This window comes from Patiria miniata, unplaced genomic scaffold, assembly GCF_015706575.1.
Source record: "Patiria miniata isolate m_02_andy unplaced genomic scaffold, ASM1570657v1 HiC_scaffold_1, whole genome shotgun sequence".
In the NCBI taxonomy this organism is placed as follows: domain Eukaryota; kingdom Metazoa; phylum Echinodermata; class Asteroidea; order Valvatida; family Asterinidae; genus Patiria; species Patiria miniata.
In genome coordinates, this window is record NW_024037047.1 from 9,098,707 (window position 1) to 9,126,647 (window position 27,941).

At 42.5% G+C, this 27,941-nt stretch overlaps 1 protein-coding gene and 1 long non-coding RNA gene across 7 annotated transcripts in view; one reads left to right on the forward strand and one right to left on the reverse strand.

Annotated features, from left to right (window-relative positions):
* The window catches only part of LOC119722134, a 36,421-nt gene extending 15,876 nt beyond the window's left edge, over positions 1–20,545 (reverse strand). For all 4 annotated transcript variants that reach the window (XR_005270416.1, XR_005270413.1, XR_005270414.1 and 1 more), the window contains exons 1-3: positions 20,130–20,545; positions 13,126–13,310; positions 7,701–7,843 (exon numbers count right to left, since the gene is read on the reverse strand). This is a non-coding gene — a long non-coding RNA (uncharacterized LOC119722134). The remainder of the gene's footprint in view (positions 1–7,700; positions 7,844–13,125; positions 13,311–20,129) is intronic.
* Positions 20,546–20,564: 19 nt separating this feature from the next.
* Positions 20,565–27,348, forward strand: LOC119722121. Of its 3 annotated transcripts, none has more exons than XR_005270410.1 (5): positions 20,565–20,665; positions 22,124–22,325; positions 24,859–25,063; positions 25,841–26,031; positions 26,624–27,348. XR_005270410.1 is itself a non-coding variant. In XM_038192159.1 (5 exons), the coding sequence occupies exons 1-4, from the start codon at positions 20,651–20,653 to the stop codon at positions 26,000–26,002; spliced, it is 576 nt and encodes a 191-aa protein (XP_038048087.1). In that variant the 5' UTR covers positions 20,567–20,650; the 3' UTR covers positions 26,003–26,031; positions 26,624–27,348. The 3 variants fall into 3 exon arrangements, 1 of the variants encoding a protein (XP_038048087.1); XM_038192159.1 differs by having other exon boundaries at positions 20,567–20,665; positions 24,859–25,055; XR_005270411.1 differs by lacking the exons at positions 20,565–20,665; positions 22,124–22,325 and adding an exon at positions 23,511–23,752 and having other exon boundaries at positions 24,859–25,055.
* The last annotated feature ends 593 nt before the right edge of the window (positions 27,349–27,941 follow it).

The following is a 27,941-nucleotide window of genomic DNA, read 5'->3' on the forward strand; positions in this document are numbered from 1 at the left end:
AACGGGATCGGGTGGCCGGTTCGAATCTGATGTACATACATGTAGCAGCGGGTACCACTAAACTATTATAAGATGGAATTTTCCGTTCAAACTGGCCACCCGATCCCGTTAGCTTGGTGGTCCAGTGGTAAGACATCTGCACTAGAAAGCAGGAGGTCGTGGGTTCGAGTCCCACCCAAGTGATTTTTTCCAACTTTCACTTGGGAGGTAATACACTGAGTATACAGTGTTTAAAAAACGTCGGTGCAGGGCAAAACCTAATTTGATTTATATCACCCCGACGCAAAATTCCATCTTATAATAGTTTATGCGGTACCCGCTGCTATGTACATCAGATTCGAACCGGCCACCCAATCCCGTTAGCTCGGTGGTCGAGTGGTAAGACATGTGCTGTCCTTGCTTCCCAAGACGGAATCCCAGCCGACCATTGCAGCCAGGGAAGCAGATTGGGCTTCATGTGATTCCACATGCAGAAAATGAGCAAGAGCACCATGCTGCCAGGCCAAGCAGCAGCAAGCCACCAAGCCAAGGGCATGCACAACACACAGCGAGTCAGCAGTCACTGGACAGCTGTCAAGAACAATGTTCCTTTTTCTCGGTGCTTGCACACGCGGTACACAACGCATTGATATTCATGTATGAGGCAACTTTCTCTCGGGAGGTAAAGCCCCTGTCACACTGTCTGCGATCTTATGTGCGCTCTTACTGCATCCTTGAAAAATAGCTGGGGCGCAAAAACAACTACTAGATCGCAGCGACAACAACATAGGTCGCCAGATGGGCGCCGGAGGGTCTTAATGGTCTCCGATGAGCGCCAAGGTCTTTGAACATGCTCAAAACAATAGCAACACCTCTGCGCTCTGGCCAGGGCGCAACTCGGGCGCTGTGCGAGCGTGAATCGTGCGACATTGAAGTGGCATTGAGGCAGCCTAGGCACAAGACAGTCGATGTAGTCTCCATGAGAAAGTAACTTGACTGCGATGAACTTGTAGAATAATTTTGAAACTGAACTGTGTATTGACCGTTTTGTCGTGGTATTTATACTGCGCAAGTGACATCACATGAGCGTATTTTAATAGAGAGCGCGACGTGAGCTACAAGGACATATCAACAGCAAACAGAGTGTAGTGTGAGCGCAGTGACAGCGCAGCGGCAGCGACTAGATCGAGTAATTGAGCTTGACGGGGGCGAATAGAAAGCGAGTTGAGCGCATCGTAAGCGTGGGAAGAGCACAGTATGAGCGTAGCTTGAGCTTCTTTGATACAGAAAGTTGTCATTTTCTTGCGTCCTCGCTGCGATTGTTAAATTTATGAAATATTTTTGGTCGCCGTCTCCTATGAGATCGCATATAATGTGACAGGCCCTTAACACACTGAGTAAACAGTGTATATACGTCGGAGAAGGGCGAAACTTAATTTGATTTTCATCTGCAAAAATTCCATCTTGTGATTGGCGCATATTACCATGAAACACCTTACTGGTAACGAGAAACATTCACAGCATATTATCAAGAATAGAAACGTATTTTACTTTAAAGTAGGGAACTGTCAATACTTCCTGTGTCATCAGTAATGTGCAGGCCCAGAACAGATTGCAACCAACTGTCAGTGTCACATTCCCTGGTTTGCCCTTCCCCAAGAAATATGACCCTCAGAAGTCTGGTACACCCGTCACACAAAATAAATTGTCACACAAAATAAATTGTCAATTTACTCGACAATTTATTTTGTGTGACGGTGTACCAGACTACTGAGGGTTATATTTCTTGGGGAGGAGCAAACCAGGGAATGTGACAAATGGGGGCTCGTCTGGGAAATGAAAAAAAAACAAATGTAAAAAAGCCAGTAGTCTTAGGTGTGTGGTTATACAGGATAGATGTTCAAGGTGGTTTATGGAAGCCCTTGCTAGGCAGCATGCATTGAGAAGCCCAAATTGCGATACCTAGACAGATTGTCATGTCATGTTGGCGATTATGTAACGTAAAGTCACATGGAATCAAGCTGTTGTTGCGTAAGTTACAAATGTAGGTATTTCTGGAATCTCCCCTCACAAACGCACTTGCACTAGGATTACATTGTAGTTTGATAGTGCTTGTATTGTTCTTGTTCATACGGCTATGTAGCTCAATCTGCCAGTCTGGAAGTAACAGAACGAACCGACGAAGAAACAGGGCAAGAAATTCAAGAAGTTGCTGGGTGCATAACCAAAAATTCATCGCTATCAGGCCTCAATCTTTACCGCGGCCAATGGCCGCATGCCCTTCCAACTTGGCCGCAATGCCCCTTCAAAAAATACACGTCGCGGCCAACTTGGCCAGCGTGCCCTTTTGTCATGTTTGTATTTTACCTCTGCATGTCCCGTCATGACAATCACACATCACGGATATTGTGTAGAGGATCTGTGCATACATGTACAAACACCATTCAACAAACGTCTAGTCGCGGCGAACTAATACACGTCTTTTTATGGTTATCGTTGTTGTGTTCGTACGTACGTACACACGCGGGTCATCTCATACACCATACCCCGGCGCGCAGCCCTTCCCGATCTTTCGGCTACGGCCCAACATACGACGCGGTGCCACTGTACGATGTACATTATGCATATATGCCAATGCAACAACCGCTAACCGGAGCGTAATTATCATACTACACTAATATATTCAACTACCAGGAAAACCTTAGCGTTGATTGGTCAATATTGCAACGTTAATATCATGTGTATTTTCACGTGACTGACATATTGTGCGGGCAAGTTGTCAAGTTGATGAGTGCAGTGAAATCTGTTCAATGACGTGTTTGTTTTCAATCAACTTTTTAGAAAATTTTTATGTCTTTCTGCACCACGAAAGGTACAGAAAATAGCCCCAAAAATTTTAACACAAATGGTGTAAGGCCGACACGATACTTAAAAAATGGGGGAATCGCCGCGCTGGACAAGTGACTGTCGTCATGTTTACCGCATGCCACGCTACATGACCGGCCGGGGCTGCGATGTCAAACACAGCATGGCAACACGCATCACACGGTGAGAGGCTCAGACCACGAAGAGTGAAGGCTCTTTGTAGCACGCGGTTTTTGCTGAGGCGGATGTTGTACGTGACCTTAGAAACTAAGATAAACTGCTTTGAGTTGAACTTGCTATACTTAAAACGATGTCTGGACGCTCGGTAGTTTTATTTTTTACGACGGCCGGACCTCCCGTGGCGAGCGACCGTTTTAACTTTTACCGTTTTAGCTAACACGGTGTCTGAACATGGCCAAATGAATGTTTCACCTGCATTAATTAAAGGTTTATTTATTTCAAACATGAGGAAGTCTAGTCTTTAGTTTATGTTTAGGTAGACTTGCATTGAATAGTTTTTAAAGAAATTTTTTATGAGTAAGATATAATCAATATCCTTATTCATGCAAATTGTTTGATTGGGTTTACCACCCGCAGGAAGACCTCTGGTCATTTTTTTGATAACTTTAATTAAGATGTATTAAAAATGGAGCATTGCAGCCACATTTATTTGTTCGTATAGCCCGTCTATGCATATTTTTGAAAAATACAGTTTTGTAATGAAAAATGCAATTTTTGGAGATTCAGAATACAGTTTTTTGATCCCAAAGGTTGGTGGGTCTGTGCTTATCGAGCCGCATTCAGAGCCGTCTCAACCTCGTCTCAATGGGTATCGGGCAAGGCAATGTTTGGACAAAATGCAACTGCGAGTTGGTCCCCATGAGGAGGAGGTTGAAACCCATGAGGAGGAGGTTGAGGCGGCTCCGAATGCGGCTCGATAAGCTAGTCTGGTTCCCAGACCAAAAGATTTCTGACTATTCCTGATGAATCTTAGGTCCGATAGCCTCCAGTAATACATTGTATTACAATTTACGTCACATGACTAAAACGGGAGGAATTCCTCCTTTTACCGAAAATTTCTGAAGTTTCGCCGACAATCGGATAGCGCCCGAGTATAATATAGTTTAATTAACTGCTAACTGCTAATTAATTTTATTTTAAATGAGTTGATAATTCATATTCATTGCTTTCGTTTAGAGAAAACTGTGCATCAAATATACTGGGATCGTATGGGCGAATTTTTTGCTGTGTTATGTACAATTTTGAATTTGACGACCGTTACCGAGATTTTCCAAAACTCGGTCTTCTTCGGCTCCGCCTGCTTACAGTGCTTTTTGGGTGCCTAAGTTTGAAGATTCCAGATCAACATTAGTCAAATGTTATCTTACAGAAACATCAACTGTATTATATTACAAAGAAAGCGATTTATTTAAAAATTTGATCAGAACATTAAAAGCTACAAGCGATAAAGCGAAATCGGAAACGAAGCTCTTTGGACATGGTGTACATTTGTACGAGAACTGAATACTCTGAGATTGTTTATGTGACCTAGAAAATAGGCGCGTGTACACTGGCTGTAAATAAATGTAATTTAAAGGTTTTGAAATGATTAGCCTTGGTGCCCCCTTGAGTTGGCCTTGGTGCCCTGTGGAATGTTGATGGGGGCAAGGCCAAAGTGGCCTGCCCCTTTTTTGCCCAAGATCGAGGCCTGCGCTATGCGAATGTGCAGGTCAAATAGGAGAAAATTTGAAACTGTCTTGTGGGCATGAAGTCCCCATGATTAGTGTCACGTGTACAATCGGTAATCAAATTCCAGTAAGGCAACAAAACGGTTAAGGTTCTGCGTGATAGCGGATGTAGTACGGTTATCGTCAAACAGAGTTTAGTTAAGAAGGAACAAATGTTGGAGCCAAAACAAAAGTGTGTTCTTCTAGACAGTACACGGAATGTTTCAGTCGCGCGTATTGAAATAGATTCGCTGTATTTTGTAGGAACCGTGAATGCATTGTGTATGCCAAATCCCTTGTACGATCTTATAGGGAAACATAACAGGTGTTAGAGACCCGCGTGATCCTGATCCCAGTTGGTCAGGTAAACGAAATGACACACCGGAACAGAAATGCCAAAGCCCTCGCGACGAGAAAACAGCTGCAGTTGAGACAAGAGCACAAAAGCTAAAGAAAGTCACGAACTTGCGTCATCTTAAAGTTCCCGAAGTGCAAAATCTCTCCAAATCTTGTACGGAAATAATTAAAGCGCAACATGAAAATCCGTTGTTGGAAAAGCTATTGACCCTCGCGGAAACAGGTCAAAGCCGACGAAAGGGTAAGGATAACGAAACTAGGTATTACGTCTCGGACGGATTACTCTACCATGAATTCGCTTCACCGTCGACAGAAAACTATCGTGTAATCACACAGTTGGTACTCCCAAGGAAAATGCACTCGCAGGTATTGAAGCATGCACACAATTCCACCATGGCAAAGCATCTCGGTATCAAGAAAACAACAGACCGCGTACTTGCAAATTTCTTTTGGCCAGGTGTGCAAGGCGACGTCCAAAGATACTGCATTTCCTGTGACATATGCCAAATAACGGTCGCGAAAGGTCGTGTCGGCCAGGTTACTCTACATGTAGGTAGAATACCTTTATTGATACGCCGTTTAGACGAGTAGCCGTAGACTTGATAGGACCAATTCACGCCATCACGGAACGAGGCAATAGATACATTCTGACTTTGGTCGACTATGCGACGCGCTAGCCGGAAGCCGTAGCCCTATTGAAACAGAATGCGTAGTGGAAGCGTTGTTTGAAATCTTCACTCCAATGGGCGATCCAAATGAAATGCTATCAGATATGGGCGCACAATTCACATCGGATCTAATGAAAGAAATAGGCAGACTTATGTCAATGAAACAACTGCAAACTACACCCTACCATCCAATCTGTAATGGACTTGTTGAGAAATTCAACGGTACACTGAAATGAATGTTAAGGCGCATGTGCAGTGAGAGACTGCGTGATTGGGATCGGTATATCCCTGCGCTGTTGTTCACGTATCGAGAATCTCCGCAAGAGAACACGGGGTACTCTCCCTTTGAGCTCATGTACGGTCGTTCAGTACGAGGTCCTCTTACTATCCTCAGAGAGTTATGGACTGGAGAAAAATTAGATGAAGAGGTAAAGACAACTTACCAATATATCATAGACTTGTGTGAACGGCTAGAGTCTACTTGCGAACTAGCTTGAGAAGAACTCGCAAAGTCCAGTACTCTCTATAAGAAATACTACGACGCGCGTACTTGATGTATCGAAAGTTTGATACCGGCCACTGAGTATTAGTTGTCCTGCCAACTGATGCAAACAAATTACTCATGCAATGGAAAGGGCCATTTCCTGTATTACGGAAAGTTGCACAACACGACTACTGGATTGAGATGAACGTAAGCCACACACATTTCACGCAAATCTCCTCAAAAAGTACATAGTTCGATTCACTGTGTTACCTTTCAGAACAGTAAATGCACCGGCTACTTTCATACGCATGATGAGAAAATTGCTGGAAAACATACAGCATGTCGTGAATTTCATTGATGATATTCTGATATACACGGATACTTGGGAACAACACATCGAAACAATTCAAGATGTTTTGAACCCTTTGCGCAAGGCAAATTTGACTGCTAAACCAACGAAATGTATGGCCGGATATGATTCCCTTGATTTTCTAGGGCACATTGTAGGAAACGGTGTTGTAAAGCCACAGACGGAAAAGATCTCAAAAATCCTCGTCCACGAATGAAAAAGGAAGTTCGATCACTAATGGGCCTTGTGAATTACTATTGCAAATTCATTCCGAACTTTTCAGCCATTGCAGTGCCGATTACAGATCTGACTAAGAAAGGAAAACCAATCATGTGAAATGGGAAGAGGCACAGGAACATGCATTGAGCACGCTGAAAGCGCCACTTGTATCTGCGCCTATCTTGCATCTGCCAGATCACAGCAAATCTTACATTCTTGGTTCAGAAATACTTGAAAATGATTGTCTAGGAAAATGGATTACAAAACTGCATACTTATGTACAGGTTAAATGTTACTTGAATGAGATTTTTGTGTGCGTTTAAATGAGCAAGTTTGTTTTTAAATTTTGTCTGTGTGAAAATCTACATGAATTGGCACAAACATCTACACTGTACATTTGTATGTATAACCCTACATTTTCCACTGCAGATACTTAAGTGCGTTTGAAACAGATCTTGAGGTTTTTAGTTGATGAAGGGTTACGATGCTCTAGGCTTTGAAATATTTTTTAGAAATAAAAGTGCCAAGTTCCATATTCATGAGCAATACAGTGATGTCATGAGCTGGAACTTCAGTGTCACTGCTGTTTGAGGACGAAAAGTTACAAAGTGTTTTGGTTGGGGTTGATGTGACTGTTTGTTCATTGTGCACGAGGCACAGGCAGTCACTCAGCTACTTTAACAACAAACTGCTACGTGTACATGTACATTTTCAATCCAATGAATTTTAGTTTTACAAGTTACACAGAAAATACCTAAAGCGATATCGCAGCAACAGTAAAAACAACTATTAAAGTGTACAGGCATTGTAAAAAGTGCACTGGAAAAAAGATGACAACTTTCTACATGCAGTTTACCATTACTTTCATATAGACATGAGGCTAGGATATTTCCAGGTTTTAGTGAAATTCATCCAATTGCCTTTAAATTCTGTTATACAAAATTACAAAAAGACCCTGAGAAATCTTCACCATGGAAAACATAGTGAACTCTTAATAGAGCACAAACTGTATTATCATTATCGAGAGTTGAATGCATAGAGAGCAAACTCACCGCAAATCCAAAATGTTGAAGATCTCTGAGGTGAAGTGCTGTTGTGTCCGACAGTGATAATTATCCGTTATGACTGGCAGCACCAGCCACCGTACATTGTACGTCAGAGGTGCTGGTGGAATGGTTATCTTGTGGGTCAAGACCTGATGCACAAAAACAAACAAATTAAAAGACCAACTCCAATCAGAGAAAATAAGTTTACTTTGATTTTTTTTTAAGCATGAGATATTTGTAAGTTTAATTATGAGTTTTCAAGTGAGACACTGCATAACAAAATCAGTTCACACTGACAAACAGATCAATGAATTGCAAATTTTGAATAAGAAACATCCCAAAGTTGAATACTGTTAATATAGATGTACAACAATTGTACACAGTACCTGAAAAAAGATTAATGCTTTAAAATATGAACCTCATTGTAAAGTTAGAGATAAACCTATATATAAATATCTTAATTTGGACGGTTCCCAAAAATGACCAATTTCTACAAGCTGCTGTTTTTGTGTGCGTAATTCAAAACTGCCAAGCACAAATAATGCTATGTACTATCACCATTCTGGTATTTGAACTAGTATGCTTTTCTGATACTTGATACTTGATTGATGCCTCATAATATTTTGATATATTTATTTGCCTTTTTTAATGGGCTTTGTATTAATCAACAAAAGAATGAATCAAATTAGGTTTCGCCCTGCACTGACGTATAAACACTGTATACTCAGTGTGGTACCTCCCGAGTGAAATTTGGAAAAAAATCACTCACGACGCAAAATTCCATCTTAAGCCGTGTCCGCACTGGACTTTTTTGGGGGAAGGTTTTACCGAGACGATGGTAAAATGAGAAATGGTCAAATGTGACCACTGTCCGCACTTGGACTTTCGACACGGGAAATTTTACCCAGACCATGCAGACCGTGTGGGAGAAGTGACCGAGCTGTCACAGTCACGCGCACAGGAAATAAAATGCCGATCACATTTTTTTTCAGCCCCCGATACGCACAGTATAATATTACACACACCATTAAAATGCACAATATAATCGTAACATACGATGTTATTTCATCTTGACGATAAATCTTGACGAAAATGCCTACTATTATGACGCATTTGTGATGGACGACATCGAAGCCATGCGGCAGCAGTTCCATCGGTAATCGCTGGTTCCCACCGCATGCTAACAGAATCAAAGCTATGATGTACACTGTAGGACCGGAACCAGGGACTGCGGCCTACGTACGGTGCCATGCAGACTATACGGCGTAACAGGACGAAATTGGATCGTAGATAATACAAAACAAACATTGGTGGAGAAAAAGAATAACTGCAAAGTATTTCCCAGACATGCCAGAAAGTGATCTTGATATTTTCTGTGAATGTATTCTCCGTTAAAATATATTTATAACAAGATTTTACCGCTCGGACTTGACACACCGCAGCGTACGTGTTTCCACAAAATGTTCGGCCACATCACGTGTGGGATCGTGCTGTTTCTGTATGCATAATACTCGCACTCGGGCCGGATTTCACTTTCCTGAGCCACTTTTACCGACTCGCACTGGACTTATCCTCTCGGGAAAAGTGACCTGGTCAATTTTCCTGGGCGCGTGGTCAGTTTTCCTGGGCAGCAGTTGGCCAGTAAAAGTAACCGCTGGACTCAGGAAAAGTAACTGAGAGGAAAACGTCCTAGGCTGTCCGCACTGGACTTAAAATGGGAAAAGTACCCATAGTCTTGGTAAGTTTGACCAAAAAAAGTCCAGTGCGGACAGGGCTTTATAAAAGAATGAATGTTTTAAGATATGAATGGCTTTGTAAACTTTGCATTCATTCATCAGAAATTCACAAGTTTGACAGTTGAACGAAGGTTCAAGGACAGAGGAAACGACAGACGTGGCGGAGGTGTCTTTATCTTGGTTAAGGATGGTTTCTCAGCCATTGAACTTTCTGAAGATGGTTGTGAATTACTCGGGTGCCAACTACCGCTCAAGCCAAAAGGAGAGGACATCTTCATCTCTGCTATTATAGAGCCCCCGACTCCTACAGGCCAAAATCTCTAGAAAACCTAGACAGAAGTCTGAGTAAATTGCAGGCTCAGGTAAACTCCCCATTCATCATTCTTGGAGGAGACTTCAACATCCCAGGCATGCTTTGGAACTCAAGGACTGGTACATGTACTTTCTCGGCAAACGGTATTCAATCCAAAATTATCAACATCGCAGATGACTACAATCTCGAACAAAAGGCAAATTTTACTACAAGGAGAGACCCAGTTACAGGAACAGATAACATCTTCGATTTGCTCTTCACCACACGTCCAACTCTGGTTTGTAATGTTTACAGCAACTCCGGAATTAGTGATCACGCAACAGTGTTAGCTGACATAAACATCACCGCACCTCGCTCTGTCAAGCCCCCTAGGACCATCTTTAAGTGGAATGATGTGGATGAATCCAAGCTGAAAAAATCTGTCCTCAAGCTTAAGACCGAATTCATGCAGTCATCTCCAGAAACCAGAACAGTTGAGGCAAATTGGAGTATTTTTAGGGACAGGCTGAAAACTAACGAATTAGTACCACAAAAACCAGTCCAGGGACATTCTAGACCCTCATGGCTCACTACTGTCCTAATCCGCTGCTGCAGGAAGAAAGAGCGCAGCTATGTGAAGGCAGTAACAAGCGGTCTACATTCAAACTTTTGCAAAAGCAAGTGAACAGCGAAATCCGAAGGGCTAAACGCACACATTTACAAGAAACTACATCTACAGGTAACCCCCAGAAATGTTGGCGCTACATAAACAGCACTCGTAAAGACAACACAGGGGTTCAGATTCTGAAACCCAACGGGAAAAATATCACATCTGACCAAGAAAAAGCTGAAACCCTACAAGACCAATTCTGTAGTGTTTTCAGCAGGGATGACACCGATGTGCAGCCAGTTCTACCACCGAGTCCCAACCCAGACTTGACAAACATCACCGTGTCTGTTAGAGGAGTCCTCAAGTTACTGACGTCGCTCAACTTGAAACTAGCTGCCAATGAAGTTGCCCCAGTACTCGCATTCATATTCCAACAATCACTTGACCTGGGTTCTCTTCCATCTGACTGGAAGAAAGCCAACGTAACACCCATTTTTAAGAAAGGCTCTCGTGCGGACCCGGCAAACTACAGACCTGTGTCGTTGACCTCTGTTTGCTTTAAGTTATTAGAGCACATCATTGATAGCCAATAAATGAAACACCTCCAGGAACACGACATCCTGAACGAAAACCAACATGCTTTTCGTAAAGGCCTGTCCTGCAAATCCAAACTCGTAACAAATCACCACAGATATGGCAGTACTTGACTTCTCCAAAGCATTCGACATAGTTTCTCATCAAAAACTGGTCCAAACATTAGACTACTACGGGATAAGGGGAAAAACACAGAGATGGATCAGGGAATTCTTAACCAACAGGTCACAAAGAGTTGTGGTAAATGGAAAATCTTTGAAATGGCAAAGTGTCGACAGTGGCATACCACAAGGCACCGTGCTTGGCCCCCACCTGTTTTTACTTTTCATCAACGACATCAGCAAATCGGTGACTGGCACAACTTGCCTTTTCGCTGACGACTGCCTGTTATATCGGAAGATCTGCTCATCAACTGATGAACTGATGTTCCAAAAAGACCTGGACAACTTGGCTCACTGGGAGCAAACCTGGGGAATGAAATTTATCTCCAGCAAATGTAACATTATGCGAATCTCCGGGAAGCGGGCCCCCGGCAAAACTAACTACACACTGTACACCATGTTAGGATCCAACCTCGTAGAGAAAACCAACATGACATATTTGGGAATAATCATTCAGAATAACCCAAGTTGGAATCACCAAACAGCACATGCCACTTCCAAAGCAAGTCGTATATTGAACTTCATCAAAATAAATTTTCATTCTGCATCCAGATCAGTCAAAGAAAAGCTGTACTTAGCACTAGTCAGACCACACCTAGAATATGGCAGCATTGCTTGGAACCCTCACATAGCTAAGAACATAACAGCCCTGGAAAAAGTGCAACTGAGGGCTGCTCGTTTCGTAATGCGAGATTATTCCAGACTGAGCAGTGTGACCGACATGTTGACAACCCTAGGCTGGTCTTCACTGGAAGAGAGAAGGAAAGTTAACCAACTTACCTACTAAAATAATACACAACATAGTTCACATTAACCCATCATCCATAGTCCCCAAACCAGCACCACCTCGTAGACTTCACAACCACCAGTTCACAGAAATTGCTGCAAGGACAGACATTTATATGCAGTCATTCCTACCCAGAACTATCCGGAAATGGAACAAGCTCCCTCAAGACACCACAGACGCCCCAAACCACAACACCTTTAACCCTAACCCCCTAGGCCCTTGTTGCTTACAACCATCCTCAATCCTCCAAAATCCTCCAAAATTTTGCAACTCCGCCTAAATTTTTCAAAATTGTCAGACAGTCCTGCCTCAAAATGCATTCATCCTCAATCCTCCAAAATCCTCCTCATCCCAAAACTTTGCACTCGTGTTTAAATGAAGGATAAACCAACGCCAAATCCTTCAAAATCATCAGACAGTCCTGCCTCAAAATGCATTCATCCACAATCCTCCAAAATCCTCTTGTTCTTCAATCACCATTCATCCTCAATCCTCCAAAATCCTCATGTGCTTCAATTACCATTCATCCTCAATCCTCCAGAATCCTCATTTGATTCAATCACCATTCATCCTCAATCCTCCAAAATCCTCTTGTTCTTCAATCACCATTCATCCTCAATCCTCCAAAATCCTCATGTGCTTCATATACCATTCATCCTCAATCCTCCAAAATCCTCATGTGCTTCAATCACCATTCATCCTCAATCCTCCAAAATCCTCTTGTTCTTCAATCACCATTCATCCTCAATCCTCCAAAATCCTCTTGTGCTTCATATACCATTCATCCTCAATCCTCCAAAATCCTCATGTGCTTCAATCACCATTCATCCTCAATCCTCCAGAATCCTCATTTGATTCAATCACCATTCATCCTCAATCCTCTAGAATCCTCCAAAACCGCCAGGAGGATTTTGGAGGAGTGAGGTGGGTTAGGGTTAAGGATTTAATTTAGCTCCACTTCCCCAAGGCCTCCTTGCTAGACTTCCACGTGGAGTATTCAGGATAACCGCCAAGTACCAAGTACCAAGTAAAGGTGCAATTTTTTTTTATGAAATTGAACCCTCATTCCCCCCAATTTAAAAAACTTACCTGGAAAGCAACTAAACTATTTTGCAGCAAAATTAATTTCACTGGGTTAAAGTGTTAAGTTTCCAATAAGCAAGAATGGACAAAATCACATGAATGGGATTACACTTAGCTGACCTGGCAAAGGAGCAAACGTCTTCACCAAGTAAAAGAATAACAAGTCACCTTTGGATTTGTCCTCCTCATCTTCATTGGGAATAGCATCCATAGTGATGGCCACATCTGTTGGCATCTTGACAACATCACCCTCTGTAACTGTGGTTGACGTTACCTCCCCAGTTGGGACATCATCAGAAGTTGGTCCCTGCTTCTCATCCATTTTGGTGTTATTACGTTGGACCAAAAACACACTGGAAATATAAAGCAACTGCACATTAAGCAGTTGTATACTATTGAAAGCCATGACCAGTGGGATATCTAGGGGGAGGGGTCAAAATTTGAAATCACAACGTGCACCTGAAAATAGTATGGTAACCATACCGTGTACATGTCTCTATCCAGTGCGATGTATATGTGGATACCATACCAGTTTCAGATGCGAGCTGTAAATGTCGCCACAACACGGCTGCGACGCGACGGTTCTATCTGAAAAGCCACCAAAATCATCATTGTTTCCCCATATTTTAGCCAGTGTAGTTCTGTTTCAAGTCGATCCTTTGCTTTGTGATGACTGCTGCATGGTATTTAGGTGAGTTTAATCTCAACTAGGTTTGGATAATCAGGGAAAAGGACAATTTCAGTTGAGGCAATTTTTCATGGCCTCCGTCATTTTCTGACTGCTGGGGAAAAAATAGTTGGGGAAGAATTCCATACATATTGCATCGACATTACTAATATTTCCCCACAGTGACCTATCAGCCATCAGAAAGGGATAACAAGTTTAAAAGTCAAATTTTGCAGGAAAAATATTGAAGTTTTTACTGAGAATACACTTCAAATTTATCAGACTAGTCTCATAGGGTTTGTGCACCGGGTGTCAAGTGATGTCCAGGTATGGAACTCTTTCCAATAGTTGTTCCCCCAGCTCTAGCTTGAGAAACGCTAGTCCAAAAATTTGGAACTCTCTATACTGTCTATGACAGTCCCAAAAATTAAGGTTTTGAAAACTTGCCATACAAGATGGAGATGAGAAACTCCAATGCTCATCACGAATTAGACATGTAGAGCTGGAGGCACATCTAGTTTTTGTCCAGCAGTTGGAAAATGGCGGAGGCTGTGAAATTTGGCCTATACTAAACTTTTTCCCCTATTATCCAAACCCAGATGAGATTAAACTTACTTCACGCCATGCAGCAATCATTTACGAAACAAATGGTGGACTTGAAACAGAACAATGCTTAGTACTAGCTTGAGTAACTCCAGCTCCAATGCTCATCAGGAATTCGACATGGAGCTGCATGGAGCTAAAAGTATGTTGTAGATTCTAAGATGCCCTGAAAAACAGGGCTCTCTGTATCTGTATCACAATCTGGGTTGGGATTAATAGAGGGGAAAAGGACCATATTGTGATACAGACCTATACAGAGAGTCCCGTTTTTAGGGCCTCTTAGAATCTAGTATCAATTTCAAACACATAAATTTCCTCTTCATGACAGAAATGAAAAATAATATTTATAGTATTAAAATATAAAGGTCTCTTGAGGTGGCAAAACCTTGAAAGCATAAGATTTCCATGTTCCCGTATATTCCTGTGCCTGTGCACAACACAGTTTTAGCGCTATATGTTGAATTCCTGATGAGCATTGGAGCTGGAGTTACTCAAACTAGCTTTATTAAACTAAAATATGAAAAAAAAACATGATTTCAATGGCTTTTCCGAGGCCATTTTTTACAGCCTCTGCCATATTTTGGTTGCTGGACAAAAGCCAGATGTGTGCCTCCAGCTGTAGTCCGATTAACTTGAACCCAACTTATCGCCCTTTTAACATTCAGACATGGTCTGGTGACCTACTTGCCAGACCATGTCTGAATGTTGAAAAAGCGATAAGTTACTTGGACTACCACCAGCTCATATAATGTTGAATTCCCGATGAGCATTGGAGCTGGGGTTGGAAAGATTCCCGTATCTGGCCATCACTTTTCACCCTGAGCACAAACCGTATGAGACTGGTCTGAAAATTTCTGTGTTTTCTCAATTTCAAAAACAGGCCTACTTCAACATTTCCCTGCTAAATCTGACTTTTTAGGACACAGGCCTATTATCACTTTCTGATGGCTGATAGGTAACTGAAGGGAAAAATAGGGCAATGGTGTAGTGTAGGGCCCCTGTTTTGTTTTTATCAAATTAGAATCAAGAATGTTTTTTATTTCTAAAAAATGATATTGTCAACTTTTAAAACAGACTTCTCTCAATGTTTTGACACATTTTTGGCAATTTTTGAAAAGTTACTTGGGGTAGAAATTACGATTGTCCTACGCGGTTTACAGGCCAGTTGGTGTCGTGCAGCGCGACTTGTGTGCTCATGGTACACATGGTCCATCGCGCGGTGATCGCCATCTTTATATTCGTGTTGCGTTTTGTCGTTGTCGTCGTCATTTTACTCCCAAATTTTCTTCATATATTAAAAACACTGCCCTTTATCTATGACACACCTATATGGGGAATCCTTACATTTAGGAACCTTTCCTATATTTGAAAGACTCATCAAAACAGCCGACTAAATGACACTAAAAAGTGACATTCTGATATTTCTTGACACATCTGAACAGGTGGTAATGACACCTTCTTTATTATCAAAACTTTAATTTTGTGGAAAGAGGGCAGGGCTTTGATTTACGAGGGAAATTAAGGGGTAGAACTAAAAGACGACGACAACCAGAAAACAGACTCAAAAACCAAGATGGCAAATGTGAAAGCTAGATGCAATGTAAAAGCTCACTGCTGATTGGCTGATAAAAAAAAATATTTTACTTATTTTTTTAGCAGCCAATCAGCATTGGGCTTTCATTGTGTTGGGCTATCACTCGTGTTGTGAGAAATACAATGGGCACATCTCACGTTTTACTCCTAGAACTATGAGGCTCCATGAGGCTCCACGTAGATGAAGAACCCCGCAAAATTGTTTGCAGCACAAAACACTAATTAAGTACAAAAACGTCCATCAAAATGCAGACATTTCCCACAGAACCACTGCACAGTTTGCCCCTAAACTCCGTACTACACCTCATGACATACTCACGTAATATGCACAGAACAAACATCGCTGGATTTTGTCGGTTTTTTGGCTAAAATGATGAAAAATATGCCCTCTCCGCATTGAGCCAACCTGACACTTGAAACGTGCACGCATATGAATGATCCAGCAATGATTTTTTGGTTCGCTCAGAGTGCGCCGCGGGGGGTACAGTACTTGCATTTGTACGCATGCGCATACTATCATTTCTTTTGCAACTGAAAATCATCGCTGGATCATATGCGTGCACGTTTCAAGTGTCAGGTTGGCTTAGTGCGGAAAGGGCATATTTTTCATCATTTTAGCCAAAAAAACGACAAAATCCAGCGATGTTTGTTCTGCGCATATTACGTGAGTATGTCATGAGGTATAGTGCGGAGTTAAGGGGCAAACTGTGCAGCGGTTCTGTGGGAAATGTCTGCATTTTGATGGACGTTTTTGTACTTAATTAGTGCCTAGGAGTACTCACGTCTGACTGCAAAAAACGGTAGGAAAGTCACATTTTCTTTGAAAGCGTTTCAAAATTTCAAACATGAGTTTATTGGAGGGAAAAATGCTGCTTTAGCCTGCAAAAGTCACTTTGGTAATGGACAGTCATCTGCAAAAGTCAGTTTTGAACAGAACTCGTAAAAAAAAGAAGTGTCCTAAAAATAAGGATTACCCTAGCTCTACTGAGTGGAGCGTTGAATTACAGGTACCCACGCGAGGACAAAAAGACCCCCCAAAAAACGGTAAAGAGAATACAAATGAGAGAGACAGTTATCCTGCATTGATCTATACATTCTTGACATTCCATGAGACCCCTTATATTGTTCCCAAACAGCGAAAAATTTGAAAAAAAAACCAGCAAAATAGTCTGAAAACTTACAGCTCAATGTGTTTGCAGGGAGGCTCAGTTCTTGAATCCACTTGTCGAATGAGGGCGTCTGACGTGACGTCACCGTCGTTGCTCGATCGCGAAGAAAAACAAGTCGCGCTTTATCCACGACTGTTTCGTGTAATAATACGTGCTCCGATCCGCGCCGCGCCGTACGACAGTATGGGCTTTGAACACACCCAAGGAGCACGTATCATTACACAAAACAGTTGTGGATAAAGCGCGACTTGTTTTTCTTCAATCGAGCAACGACGGTGACGTCACGTCAGACGCCCTCATTCGACAAGTCGATTCAAGAACTGAGCCTCCCTGCAAACACATTGAGCTGTAAGTTTTCAGACTATTTTGCTGTTTTTTTTCAAAATGTTCGCTGTTTGGGAACAATATAAGGGGTCTCATGGAATGTCAAGAATGTATAGATCAATCCAGGATAACTGTCTCTCTCATTTGTATTCTCTTTACCGGTTTTTTTGGGTCTTTTTGTCCTCGCGTGGGTTGGTGACTATGCTACTGTGATGGTGTCACCAAAGTATGGCGAATCGGTGGAGCGTTGGTATGGAGGGGTACCCGTAATTCAACGCTCCACTCAGTAGAGCTAGGATTACCCCTATATTACTTCTGAAATCAGAAGGCTTCTCTGACGGAGAGAAGCCTTCTGATTTCAGAAGTACCCCTATATATGTTCTCAATGTCGCCAACTAGTTGGGGTGGTCAGAAAAAATTCCATACTGGGCCACCACTCAGAGTTCCTGCACAAAGTCTATTAGCCCCACTAGTGTGGCCGTCGGTATGCTGCGCTGAACCTAAGGCCACACACCGTGGTCCGTGCACTACTGAGGACGTTTTCATAAAATTTGCAGGGAATTTCTTACATATGGTTGTATTCTACGATGTCCCATCTATCACTTCTGGGATGCTTAGGTGTAATGATGTTCAATTTTCCGAGATATTCTTGAATCTTTCCGGAGCCCATATGCACTCGTGAAACGTCCGGTGATGGCAGCCATTTTGAATGTGACAAGAGATGACCTCAAGCTGTGACGTCGCGTTTATGCAAATTGCTTGTCGAGCGAGGGCGCAAGTTGCAAATGCGACGGCTGTTTCCTGTACCATTCATTTATCGTCTGGGGGCCACGTGCACTGATCTCTATTCAGGATCTACGGCAATTGAACATCATTACACCTAGCTGGAGTTACCCAGCCCTGAGTTTTATCATTGGGTTGTCTATTAGGGCTGGAGCTAGTTTTTCTCGTAAACGATAGTATAGGCAAAAAATTTTGGAAAATGTTCAATTTTGTCCCTGTTACACACTAATTGCAACTGCAACTCACCCCAAACTTGCCTGGAATAACCATTAAACAGGTCCTTAAAGTAAAAAACGATCCACGATGAAGATTCAGCCTACAATTGCAGTGAAAACAGGAGGAATAACCGCTAACCTGACAACCTTACGGGCATGGCCAGGACCGTAATTGGTTTGTGCACAAAAAAAAATTGTGTACAATGAATGGCGGTCGGTTACCGGTACCAGGCTGTCAACTAGTCGTTTTTGCCGGCTGGCGGTTGGCTGTTGGCGCATGACGTCGCGCGGAAGCGTAACACCCATTGACTGTTTCATGCACTATCGGTTGCGGTTCCAGTACCGCAGCTGTGATGCGAGTGGTAAACTTCATATGAGTGCATGAAACAGTCATCGGGTGTTACGCTTCCGCGCGACGTCATGCGCCAACAGCCAACCGCCAGCCGGCAAAAACGAATAGTTGACAGCCTGGTACCGGTAACCGACCGCCATTCATTGTACACAATTTTTTTTTGTGCACAAACCAATTACGGTCCTGGCCATGCCCGTAAGCTTGTCAGGTTAGCGGTTATTCCTCCTGTTTTCACTGCAATTGTAGGCTGAATCTTCATCGTGGATCGTTTTTTACTTCAAGGACCTGTTTAATGGTTATTCCAGGCAAGTTTGGGGTGAGTTGCAGTTGCAATTAGTGTGTAACGGGGACAAAATTGAACATTTTTTTCCAAATTTTTTTGCCTATACTTTCGTTTACGAGAAAAACTAGCTCCAGCCCTTATAGACAACCCAATGATAAAACTCAGGGCTGGGTAACTCCAGCTACATTACACCTAAGCATCCCAGAAGTGATAGATGGGACATAGTAGAATATAGCCCCATAATGTGGCCAGTTTACTGGACTGCCTCCGTAAACATAGGCCACACATCCACATGTACAAAAATCGTGTCGACGGAGCCAAATTTTGATTTTCACATTTAGGATTAGTTTGTAGGTTTTTTTTGCTTTAGAAGCATACTCACCCTCTTTATAGGCTAATCAGAAAGTGCTGCCTTTTTCAGATGTATATTTTTCATGAAATTTCCAGATTCATTTTTACACGTTTGCGTATCAAAATTTCAACATGAAATTTCACAAAAATTAGACATCTGAAAAAGGCAGCACTTTCTGATTAGCCTATAAAGAGGGTGAGTATGCTTCTAAAGCAAAAAAATCCTACAAACTAAGCCTAAATGTGAAAATCAAAATTTGGCTCCGTCGACACGATTTGTGTACATGTGGATGTGTGGCCTATGTTTACGGAGGCAGTCCAGTAAATAGGCCACATTTATGGGGCTAAGTAGAATACAACCATATGTAAGAAATTCCCTGCAAATTTTATGAAAACGTCCTCAGTAGTGCGCGGACCACGGTGTGTGGCTTTAGGTTCAGCGCAGCATACCGACGGCCACACTAGTGGGGCTAAAAGTCTATGGGCCATGACAGAACACGTATTATCAAAGAATGTTTGCTCTCCTTAAAACAGTGTTTCTTCATCAGATTTACAACTTTTGGCAATGTTTGGTACTTTTCAGGTCATATTAAGGAATATGAGTGGTACCCCAGTATGGACTTTTTTCCAGCATCTCAAACTCTTCACGAACACACATGACGAATTAGATACAATGATACAACGCTATTAATCAATAACGTTGTAAACGCAGTGCCAGTGCGTCTACGGACTACGGGAGTGCGGCCATGACGGCTACTTCTGCGCGACGTTTCACTAAATAAAATAATGCAGATTTCACCAATAGCTATTAAAACAACCAAATTAATGTTACCTTTAATTAAAACAAACTTGTAGTACTGATACTGACTTAATAAGAAAGTTTTCAGCCACTCGGAAGAATACGGGTAGCGCCAGATTTTCAAGCACGTGTCAAGAGTCGCGTGTTTATGTTGTTGAATGCTGCCCTCATGTGTCCCTCACATGCAAGCTGTTTCGAAACCTCGGCCTTCGTCGCAGGTTCGCAGCTTCATCATTGAACTGGCATCCTTCTTTTTTTTAACGAGATGCCTGCGTCTGCCGTAACGGAAGCCCAATAATACCTATTTGTCTCTTCTTATTTGACACCCCACGCTTTCTGAGTAGCTGTGTGGAAATTACATAATTATTCTTCTTCAAATTGGTTTAATAGAACAACCCGCATGGGAATAAATCGAATTTTGGAAAACCCTTTAAACCCACATTTTTCTTTTTTTTCCTGGAGGGCGCTGTTTACACCGAACGTTAGTTTTTCCCCTTGACATTTCCCCCCAGAATTTATTTATGTGATTATTCAAGGCAAAGGAGTTGTTGAATATGGCTATTCATGTGGTAGGTACCCAAGATATTCTGGAAAATTATTTATATTTTGAAGTTGGACACCTCTTGCTCTTCGTATGACTTTTTTTAAACAAAAAGCAAAATGTGAAATCGCCCAGTTTCCGGACACTTCACAATATTGAATGGCTGCTGCTCGCTATCCCTATGGCGGTAATCCTTACTTTTAGGACCCCGTTCCTCTATAGGAAGGGAAAGACTCACCGAAACAGTTGACTAAATGACACTCAAAATTGACATTCTGATACTTCTTGGCACATCTGAACAATGGGCAATGACACCTTCTTGACTTCTAAAGACTGCTTTAGCCTGCAAAAGTCACTTTGGTACTGGACAGACATCTGCAAAAGTCAGTTTTGAACAGAACTCGTAAAAAATAGAGGTGTCCTAAAAGTAAGGATTACCCCTATGGCTAGTGCCACTGCTAGTAGGACTTTTTTGGAAAGATTCCCATATCTGGCCATCAATAATGTTTTCCCTCAGTGACCTATCAGCCATCAGAAAGTATGTCAAATTTAGCAGGGAATTTATTGGGGTATTTACTGAGAAAACACTTAGAAATTTTCAGACCAGTCTCATTGTGCACAGGATGACAAGTGATGGCCAGATGTGGGAATCTTTCCAAAAAGAATATGCTTAGGCCCAAAAAAAAAAGTCTCCGGTTTCTGGTATGCGCGCGCGTCGCTGTAGCCATGCGCGTCGGCAAAATGAAAAAGTTTTTTTTTTTCAATACAAGATGATGTCTCAAAACCGCCAAACTTACTGGTTTGACTGGAATCCTGCTGCTGCACAATTTTAACGTGTTTTTAGAAGGGGGTTAAGATCGAGAATAAGCTTTATGTGGCCTCTCTGGACTCCCATATATTTGCACTAAGTTTAGTCGGGCACCATTTGCAGTCATCAGCCGACATTTGAAGCCAAAAAAAAAAAAAAAAACAGGTAAAAAAAAAAAAAAAGCCGCGTCGCCGCACCACTTTTGGGGCAAGCTCCATACCAGAAACCGGAGACTTTTTTTTTTTGGCCTTAGGGTCCTGCTTTTTGAAAAAAAGGAAGCAGGAGACCCTTCTTTTTTTTTTTCCTCCCCAATGGTCGCCCAACCGGGCTATTTTTCATCAAGATGGCTGCCATTTTTTTTTTTAAATGGCCGCCATTGGACTCAGCAAATTACATACCAGCTTTATATTGAAATGTGTTTATAGCTCCATGATGCAACAGATACAATTTAAGAGGCCAAACTAATGTCACTATTGAAAACTTTAACAAAAAATTGGTTTAAAAAAAAAAAAACCTAAGGAGGCAGCCTCCATAAAGGAAGCAGGCGGGGACGCTAGACATGTTTTTTTTTTTTATTTGGCCTAATTTGTTTCCCCCTCTCCACTTTGAAAACTTCTGTGAAGATTTAATTGGTGTTGCCGTTTCATACATTTACATTTTTTTTTTTTGCAACTGTAGGCGCATCCATCAGTGCGAATGAAAGGCGCTGAGGCAGACTGGACGCCCATACAATGCACAGACAGGGAGTGTAGCCACTCCTTGATGAAGGCTCCGCATCTGCACTGTCCATTCTGCTCCCAGGAAAGTCTCTTCACTGATGAGATTCTCCTCAAGGCACACTACAGGGTCAAGCACGTGGATAAAGGCATCAACTTTGGGGGTGAGTTTGCATTTGGGAACAAGACCAAGCTCTTGCATACTTGTGACTGGATCCCAAGAAATAAGTTTTAGGTTAAGGACAATGTTTTCACTTTCTGTTCATGATCATGAGTCATGCTACAAGATGACTTGTGGTCCGTGTTTGTGAAAAGGATTGTGAGTTGAATTAAGATAAGTTGAAGGTAGTGGACAGCAGGACACAAGGTAGTGGCATTTGTGGGAGTTTTATGAAATTGACAGATACCTGGGCTGGTTATTCTTAGCAGATATCAGTGTTCGATGAACTCAATTGTCAAGGCCATGCCCAAATGCCGACTGTGTCTTGGGAAAAGCTTTGCATCCGGCCTGCCTCAACAAGAGTCCTAACTCAGGTCAATAGCTTACTTGTGCCTGTTATAGCAAGAGAACCATATAAAAAGATCCATAGTTCATGTTTTGTCAAAGTGCATATAGCTGTCAGCTTTTGTCAAAATTGCCAAACCAATCCTCTCCTGTATCCCTCCCCAGGTCTTAAAATATTGCGGTGTTGTAGATCCTGCATCGTCCACGGCATCATTCACGGCCTACGTCCCCTGCTGGGATGGCGAGTGTGAAGATCTACTTTGCGCCCATGAAGAAGCAACGACCAACGAAGACAGGGATAAAGCAGCCAATGATCTTTTCGGTAGGCTCTATGAGAAATGAAGGCAGAGATGGACAGAGACTGTGGAATCGATGGATTTCACCCATTCCAGCTGTTGGGCATGGCAAACCATCAACAACTCACGGGTAGGTCCACAACCCCAACACAATGTCCAATTACTGCAAATTCCATCGCGTATCAGCTGTTGAGCAACTGTCGCTTCCCCAACGCGAACAAGAACTTTACTAGAGTCCCATCGGCGAGTCAAGGAGCTGTGCCATGCGCAGGGGTGTGATCCCAACCTTTCAGGCGACTTCACGGCACACAAACTCCAGTTGGCCATCCAACGGCTAGAGACCAGCAAGGCTCCAGGCTGTTTGCCACACACGCCCACAAGCTGCTCACGACATCAGCAGACGTCTCTAAGGTCGCCTGGGTAAAACCAGCTGGAGAGTCTGGTGGACCTCAGCAGAACCATCTACCTAGGCTACACCGCTTCATAAACGACCCTAAGGATGTGTGCGGTCAAGACCTCCCACGAAAGCAGTGGACGACCCTTCTGAGGACTGGAGTCGGATGCTATGGTACATCCATGAAAAGCTGGGGATTGGCAGACAGCACTTCCTGCGACTGCAGAGAACCAATCCAGACAGTAGACCACATCATCACCACCTGCTCAAAACACTGGCCGCCTGATCAATCTGGAGGATGACACACTGGCCTGGCTCACCTCGACAGAGCTGCAAGTCTAAGGACATACATGTACAACAGAAGAAGAAGTCCTAAATTAACAACGCAATCTCCAGGTGCGTCTTGCACGACATCACGCAGTACATGCGAACGCACACGCCAATCTCCATAAAAGGAGTTGTGTACATCTTACTCGCGAGCTAGACACTCCATTATTTAGCTATAGAGGGGTGTTTAAAAAACATGAAGTCAACTTGTTGAACAAAATCGGGGTTTTTTTACCAAAAAGTTTTGAATTCTTTTACCGAAAAAGTATTTATGAATGGGAATAAATATGTGCTTGGACGTCGGTATTAATCACTCTGTTTAAAAACTGGTTGGAGTCTGGGTGCTGATAATTACCCTCACCTTCGGCTCGGATTAAAACCGACCAAGCGCACGTTTATTCCTTTTAAATTGCATCAATAAAGCTGATCAATGTTTTCACATGTGGTTAAACTACCATGGTTCACTCAGAAAATGTTGTAAATTCCTGATGCTTGAATTCCTAAACTCATTGGACTTATTTATAGCTTTAACCATAACAGAACTCAACCCATCAAACTCCAACGACATGTTTTGTTGGAATCTGTCAGGATGGGTACAGTACCCCTAAACTGACAGTCTTTTACATTGGGTTGGCACACCTCCAGAATCAAAGTCAGAAATATGTGTGTGCTCAGTTTCCCATATGGTGTTGGAATTTGCCAGGATGGGTATGGTTCCTAGTAAATCATGCTAGGGATTTAGGGTCAAAAGACTCTGTGAAATAAATTTCGCAATCAAACATTTGACTCAAGTATCCATTCTTTTGAGAATGATTAGACACACCTTTTGGCTTAAAATGTTTGAAAATGCACTTATTTTTAGCCTTCACAGTTTCAGTGCTGCTTCAAGACAACTGAGTATGCTGTTGCTGTAATGTAATGGTCCCCTTGAATTTGCATGGAAAAAAAACCCATGAAATAATTGTAATCAGTTGAAATTTATGTACCTTGTGAGCAGGTATGGTAGTTCTACAAGGATTTGGGTGGATTATATCAAATGCCAACACTTCGTGCCTTTTATAATAATTAATTGTGAACCTAATTTTATCACTGTACGTTTGTGTCGTAAATTGAATCTTTTGGTTTAAGTCTCATTTTATCAACCTTAACGACTTCACTCCACCATTTTTACCCAGTATGTCAACCAGATCTTCACCACATACACCGACCCAGCACCCAACAGTACCAGCCTGGTAACACACCTCATAGTCCCCCAGTCACAGCAGCCATCGGAGACAGACACATCATCCCCGGGGCTTTGAGCAGACTGACGGGCAGCAGTACCAGTACGCCTGCATCAATGATCCGAGCCAGAGCACTGCCAATGGGGAAGGTAAGATGGTAAGAATATTAACCCTGACCCTCCAAGAATCCTTCAGCATCTACCCAGAGGTTAAGGTGGATAATGCCACCAGCAGTGAAGGATAATTAGAAAAAGCTGACCAAAAAGCCAAGGGGGAGGCATTTGATACAAGGAAGAACTCTTATCCCCCCCCCCCCCCACCCCCACAATTGATATATCATGAATCCATACGGAAGAAGGAAATGGGTAGACAACAGCATGTTTAAAACAGCTGTCTTCACTCCTGCACTTGTTTGGTCAATAAAATAAACAAAACAACAACCAAAATTTCAGCATTTTTTTAAGGGGGTTGGGGCGGGTGAGGGCCATATTGACAGTGGATTTTACAAATTGGAATTGGTGTTTTTAAATTGATGGATTTTAGAAAATTTAATGAGTCAGGGTGGCAGTGCATTTTGAAAGCGGACTTCAACAGTTAATTAAATATTGGAATTTGTCCTTCACCTTGCCCACCTAATGTTAGGAATATGGTTAAAAAGTGAGTGATTGCTTACACCCAGCTACAAGGAATTACATGTTCTTGACACGCACTGCATCACTGGGGTCTTTCTTGCCTGTATCCTGTTTTTACCGCTACATATTATCTGTCCCTTTCCAGTGCAACATATATGTCAACCTTTCCACTCCAAAAACTCCTCCCGTCATTTCCCCTCTTTGTGTAGCCCACACCTGGAGTGACCTTTTGATGAGCGACTTTCATTATTACAGGAATTATTATCCAGGATAATTACTTAACCTTTCCCTCTCGTAAACAGTTGTCCTTATTGAGATACCAGACGAGGGAAGCAAAGGGGATTTGGAGGACGAGACTTGCTACACAGAGCACAACTTGTCGCTGCTGCTGCAGGAGAAGGAAAGTCTGGAGAAGACTCTTGAGGAGGAGCAGACCACGTTGGCCCAGACAGAGCACAGGATGAAAGGCACTATAGAAAGGCTTCGTACAAAGGTGAGTGGGCATTCCATCTGGTCTTGGTTAAGAATGAGTTTGGATCTTGTTCCCTGAGTGCAACAGGTACCAAGGGCGTCAATCGCTTCTCAAAAGTGGGAGGGGGGACATACCTTGATCAGAACTAATGCAGGCACACTAATGCGACTGCGTTCTTTCAGTGGTCAGATTTCTGTTAGGATGCCAGCTGTCATGGCTGTGGGCGATCATGGTGTGCACTGTTGTTGTCATTGCTCTACATTTTCTACACGTTCTACGTTGTTCTATGCGCTGACGCTGCTTATGATAAATGCAGACAAACCGTTGCACACATTTTGTACACAAGCTCAGATGTGTCGTTTATCCTTGTGTAGAGGATTCGTGGTTTCACTCAAACTCTAGTTGCACTAAATAACTGGGTAACAACACATGTGCCTTCATAAGCATTCATGCTCCAACTGCACACATCATGAAGTGCATAAATGTCAGACTTTGGTGTGCGCTGTCATGGTTGTGATTGGTTACACATCATGGGGCAGAGCCTAATGGATTGGTCTATTAAAATTCCATCTGTAAACAAATAATTTCTCTGCCCATCCGTCTTGCCCTCCAGGTTGAGTATTTGTCCAACACAAACATGTCACTCAAGCAGCAGCTGTCCATGATTCACAAGTCCAGTTTGAAACATCTAACCAACAACAGCTAGAACCAGTCCATTTTGCAAGAGTTACTGCAACACATGTCTGAGGAGCACACCCAGCTGCTGCACCACCATCTAGCACAGCTACGGCTGTACACTCAGGCCTGCGCATTATCCAAATCAGCCCCCGAGGAATCTGCAGCTGAATCTACAGTCTTGGTACCAGACCTGGCTGACCAATCACAGGACATCTCACACATGGCCATGATGTCGTCCTCGGAGGGCACCCTTGGGAACATGGAGCAGACAGTCGTCATGACGATAACGTCTGAGGAGGATTCGGAGCCGCTCGGCAACATCGTGGATAACCCCGGAGATACTGTGGGACATGACTCCTTGACTTTGGATAAGGACGTTCACTTGTCACCAAATGACATTCTGTACCAACTGACAAGCGAGGGACTGTCACCAAGACATGCCACCTCTGAGTCGGGTCACGTTTATCAATCAGGTAGAACTCATTCACATCACAACACAGGCTGTGATGTCACGCAACAGGATTTTCACAAGAACAAAAGTTGAAAATTGGTTCTTTCCAACAGCATGCCAAATGAGGGACCACCATTAAAATGTGGGAGAACTAACAGCCTGAAAGCCACTTAACTAAATAAAACCGGACATATTTTGTAAACAGTGTACACTCAGTGTTGTCTTAGGGCTTAGTTGGGGGGGGGGGGACTTGAACTAATGAGTTGAGTCTTCATGGAAGTTTGTCTTACCTGAATGAAAATTTTACCAAAGCAACTGGCCTTGGTCTCTCCTATCTTTTCGAGTTCTCGATGGGCAATCCCGAATCCGCTCAGTGAATGGGCGTCGTTGTAGGCCCAAACAGATCCATGTAGGTCCTCAAATCTATTACTGAAACATAAACGATGCAATTATGATTAACATTGAAACATTTGGTCGTATGTATAAAAATTAGCATTTGCTTTTTTTTTACTACATATTTTTAAGCATAACTTTTATTTGCATGAATAAAAATGAGAGCAAATGCTTTCACTATTTGCTTCAAGCTAAAAGTATTTGCTTTTTTACTTTTTGGCTTTTGCTAGACTAGAAGTGTGGACTGGTTTCAAACTTGAAAAAAATATAAATTTCAATTGACCTCAAAATTAATAAAATTTTAAAATCTAAAACTCCAACTGTGCGACTTGAACCAGCAACCTTCAGAAGTTCAGATTTAGGGTCATCAGTCCGTATTACTTGATTAAGCACAACTTCACACTATTTT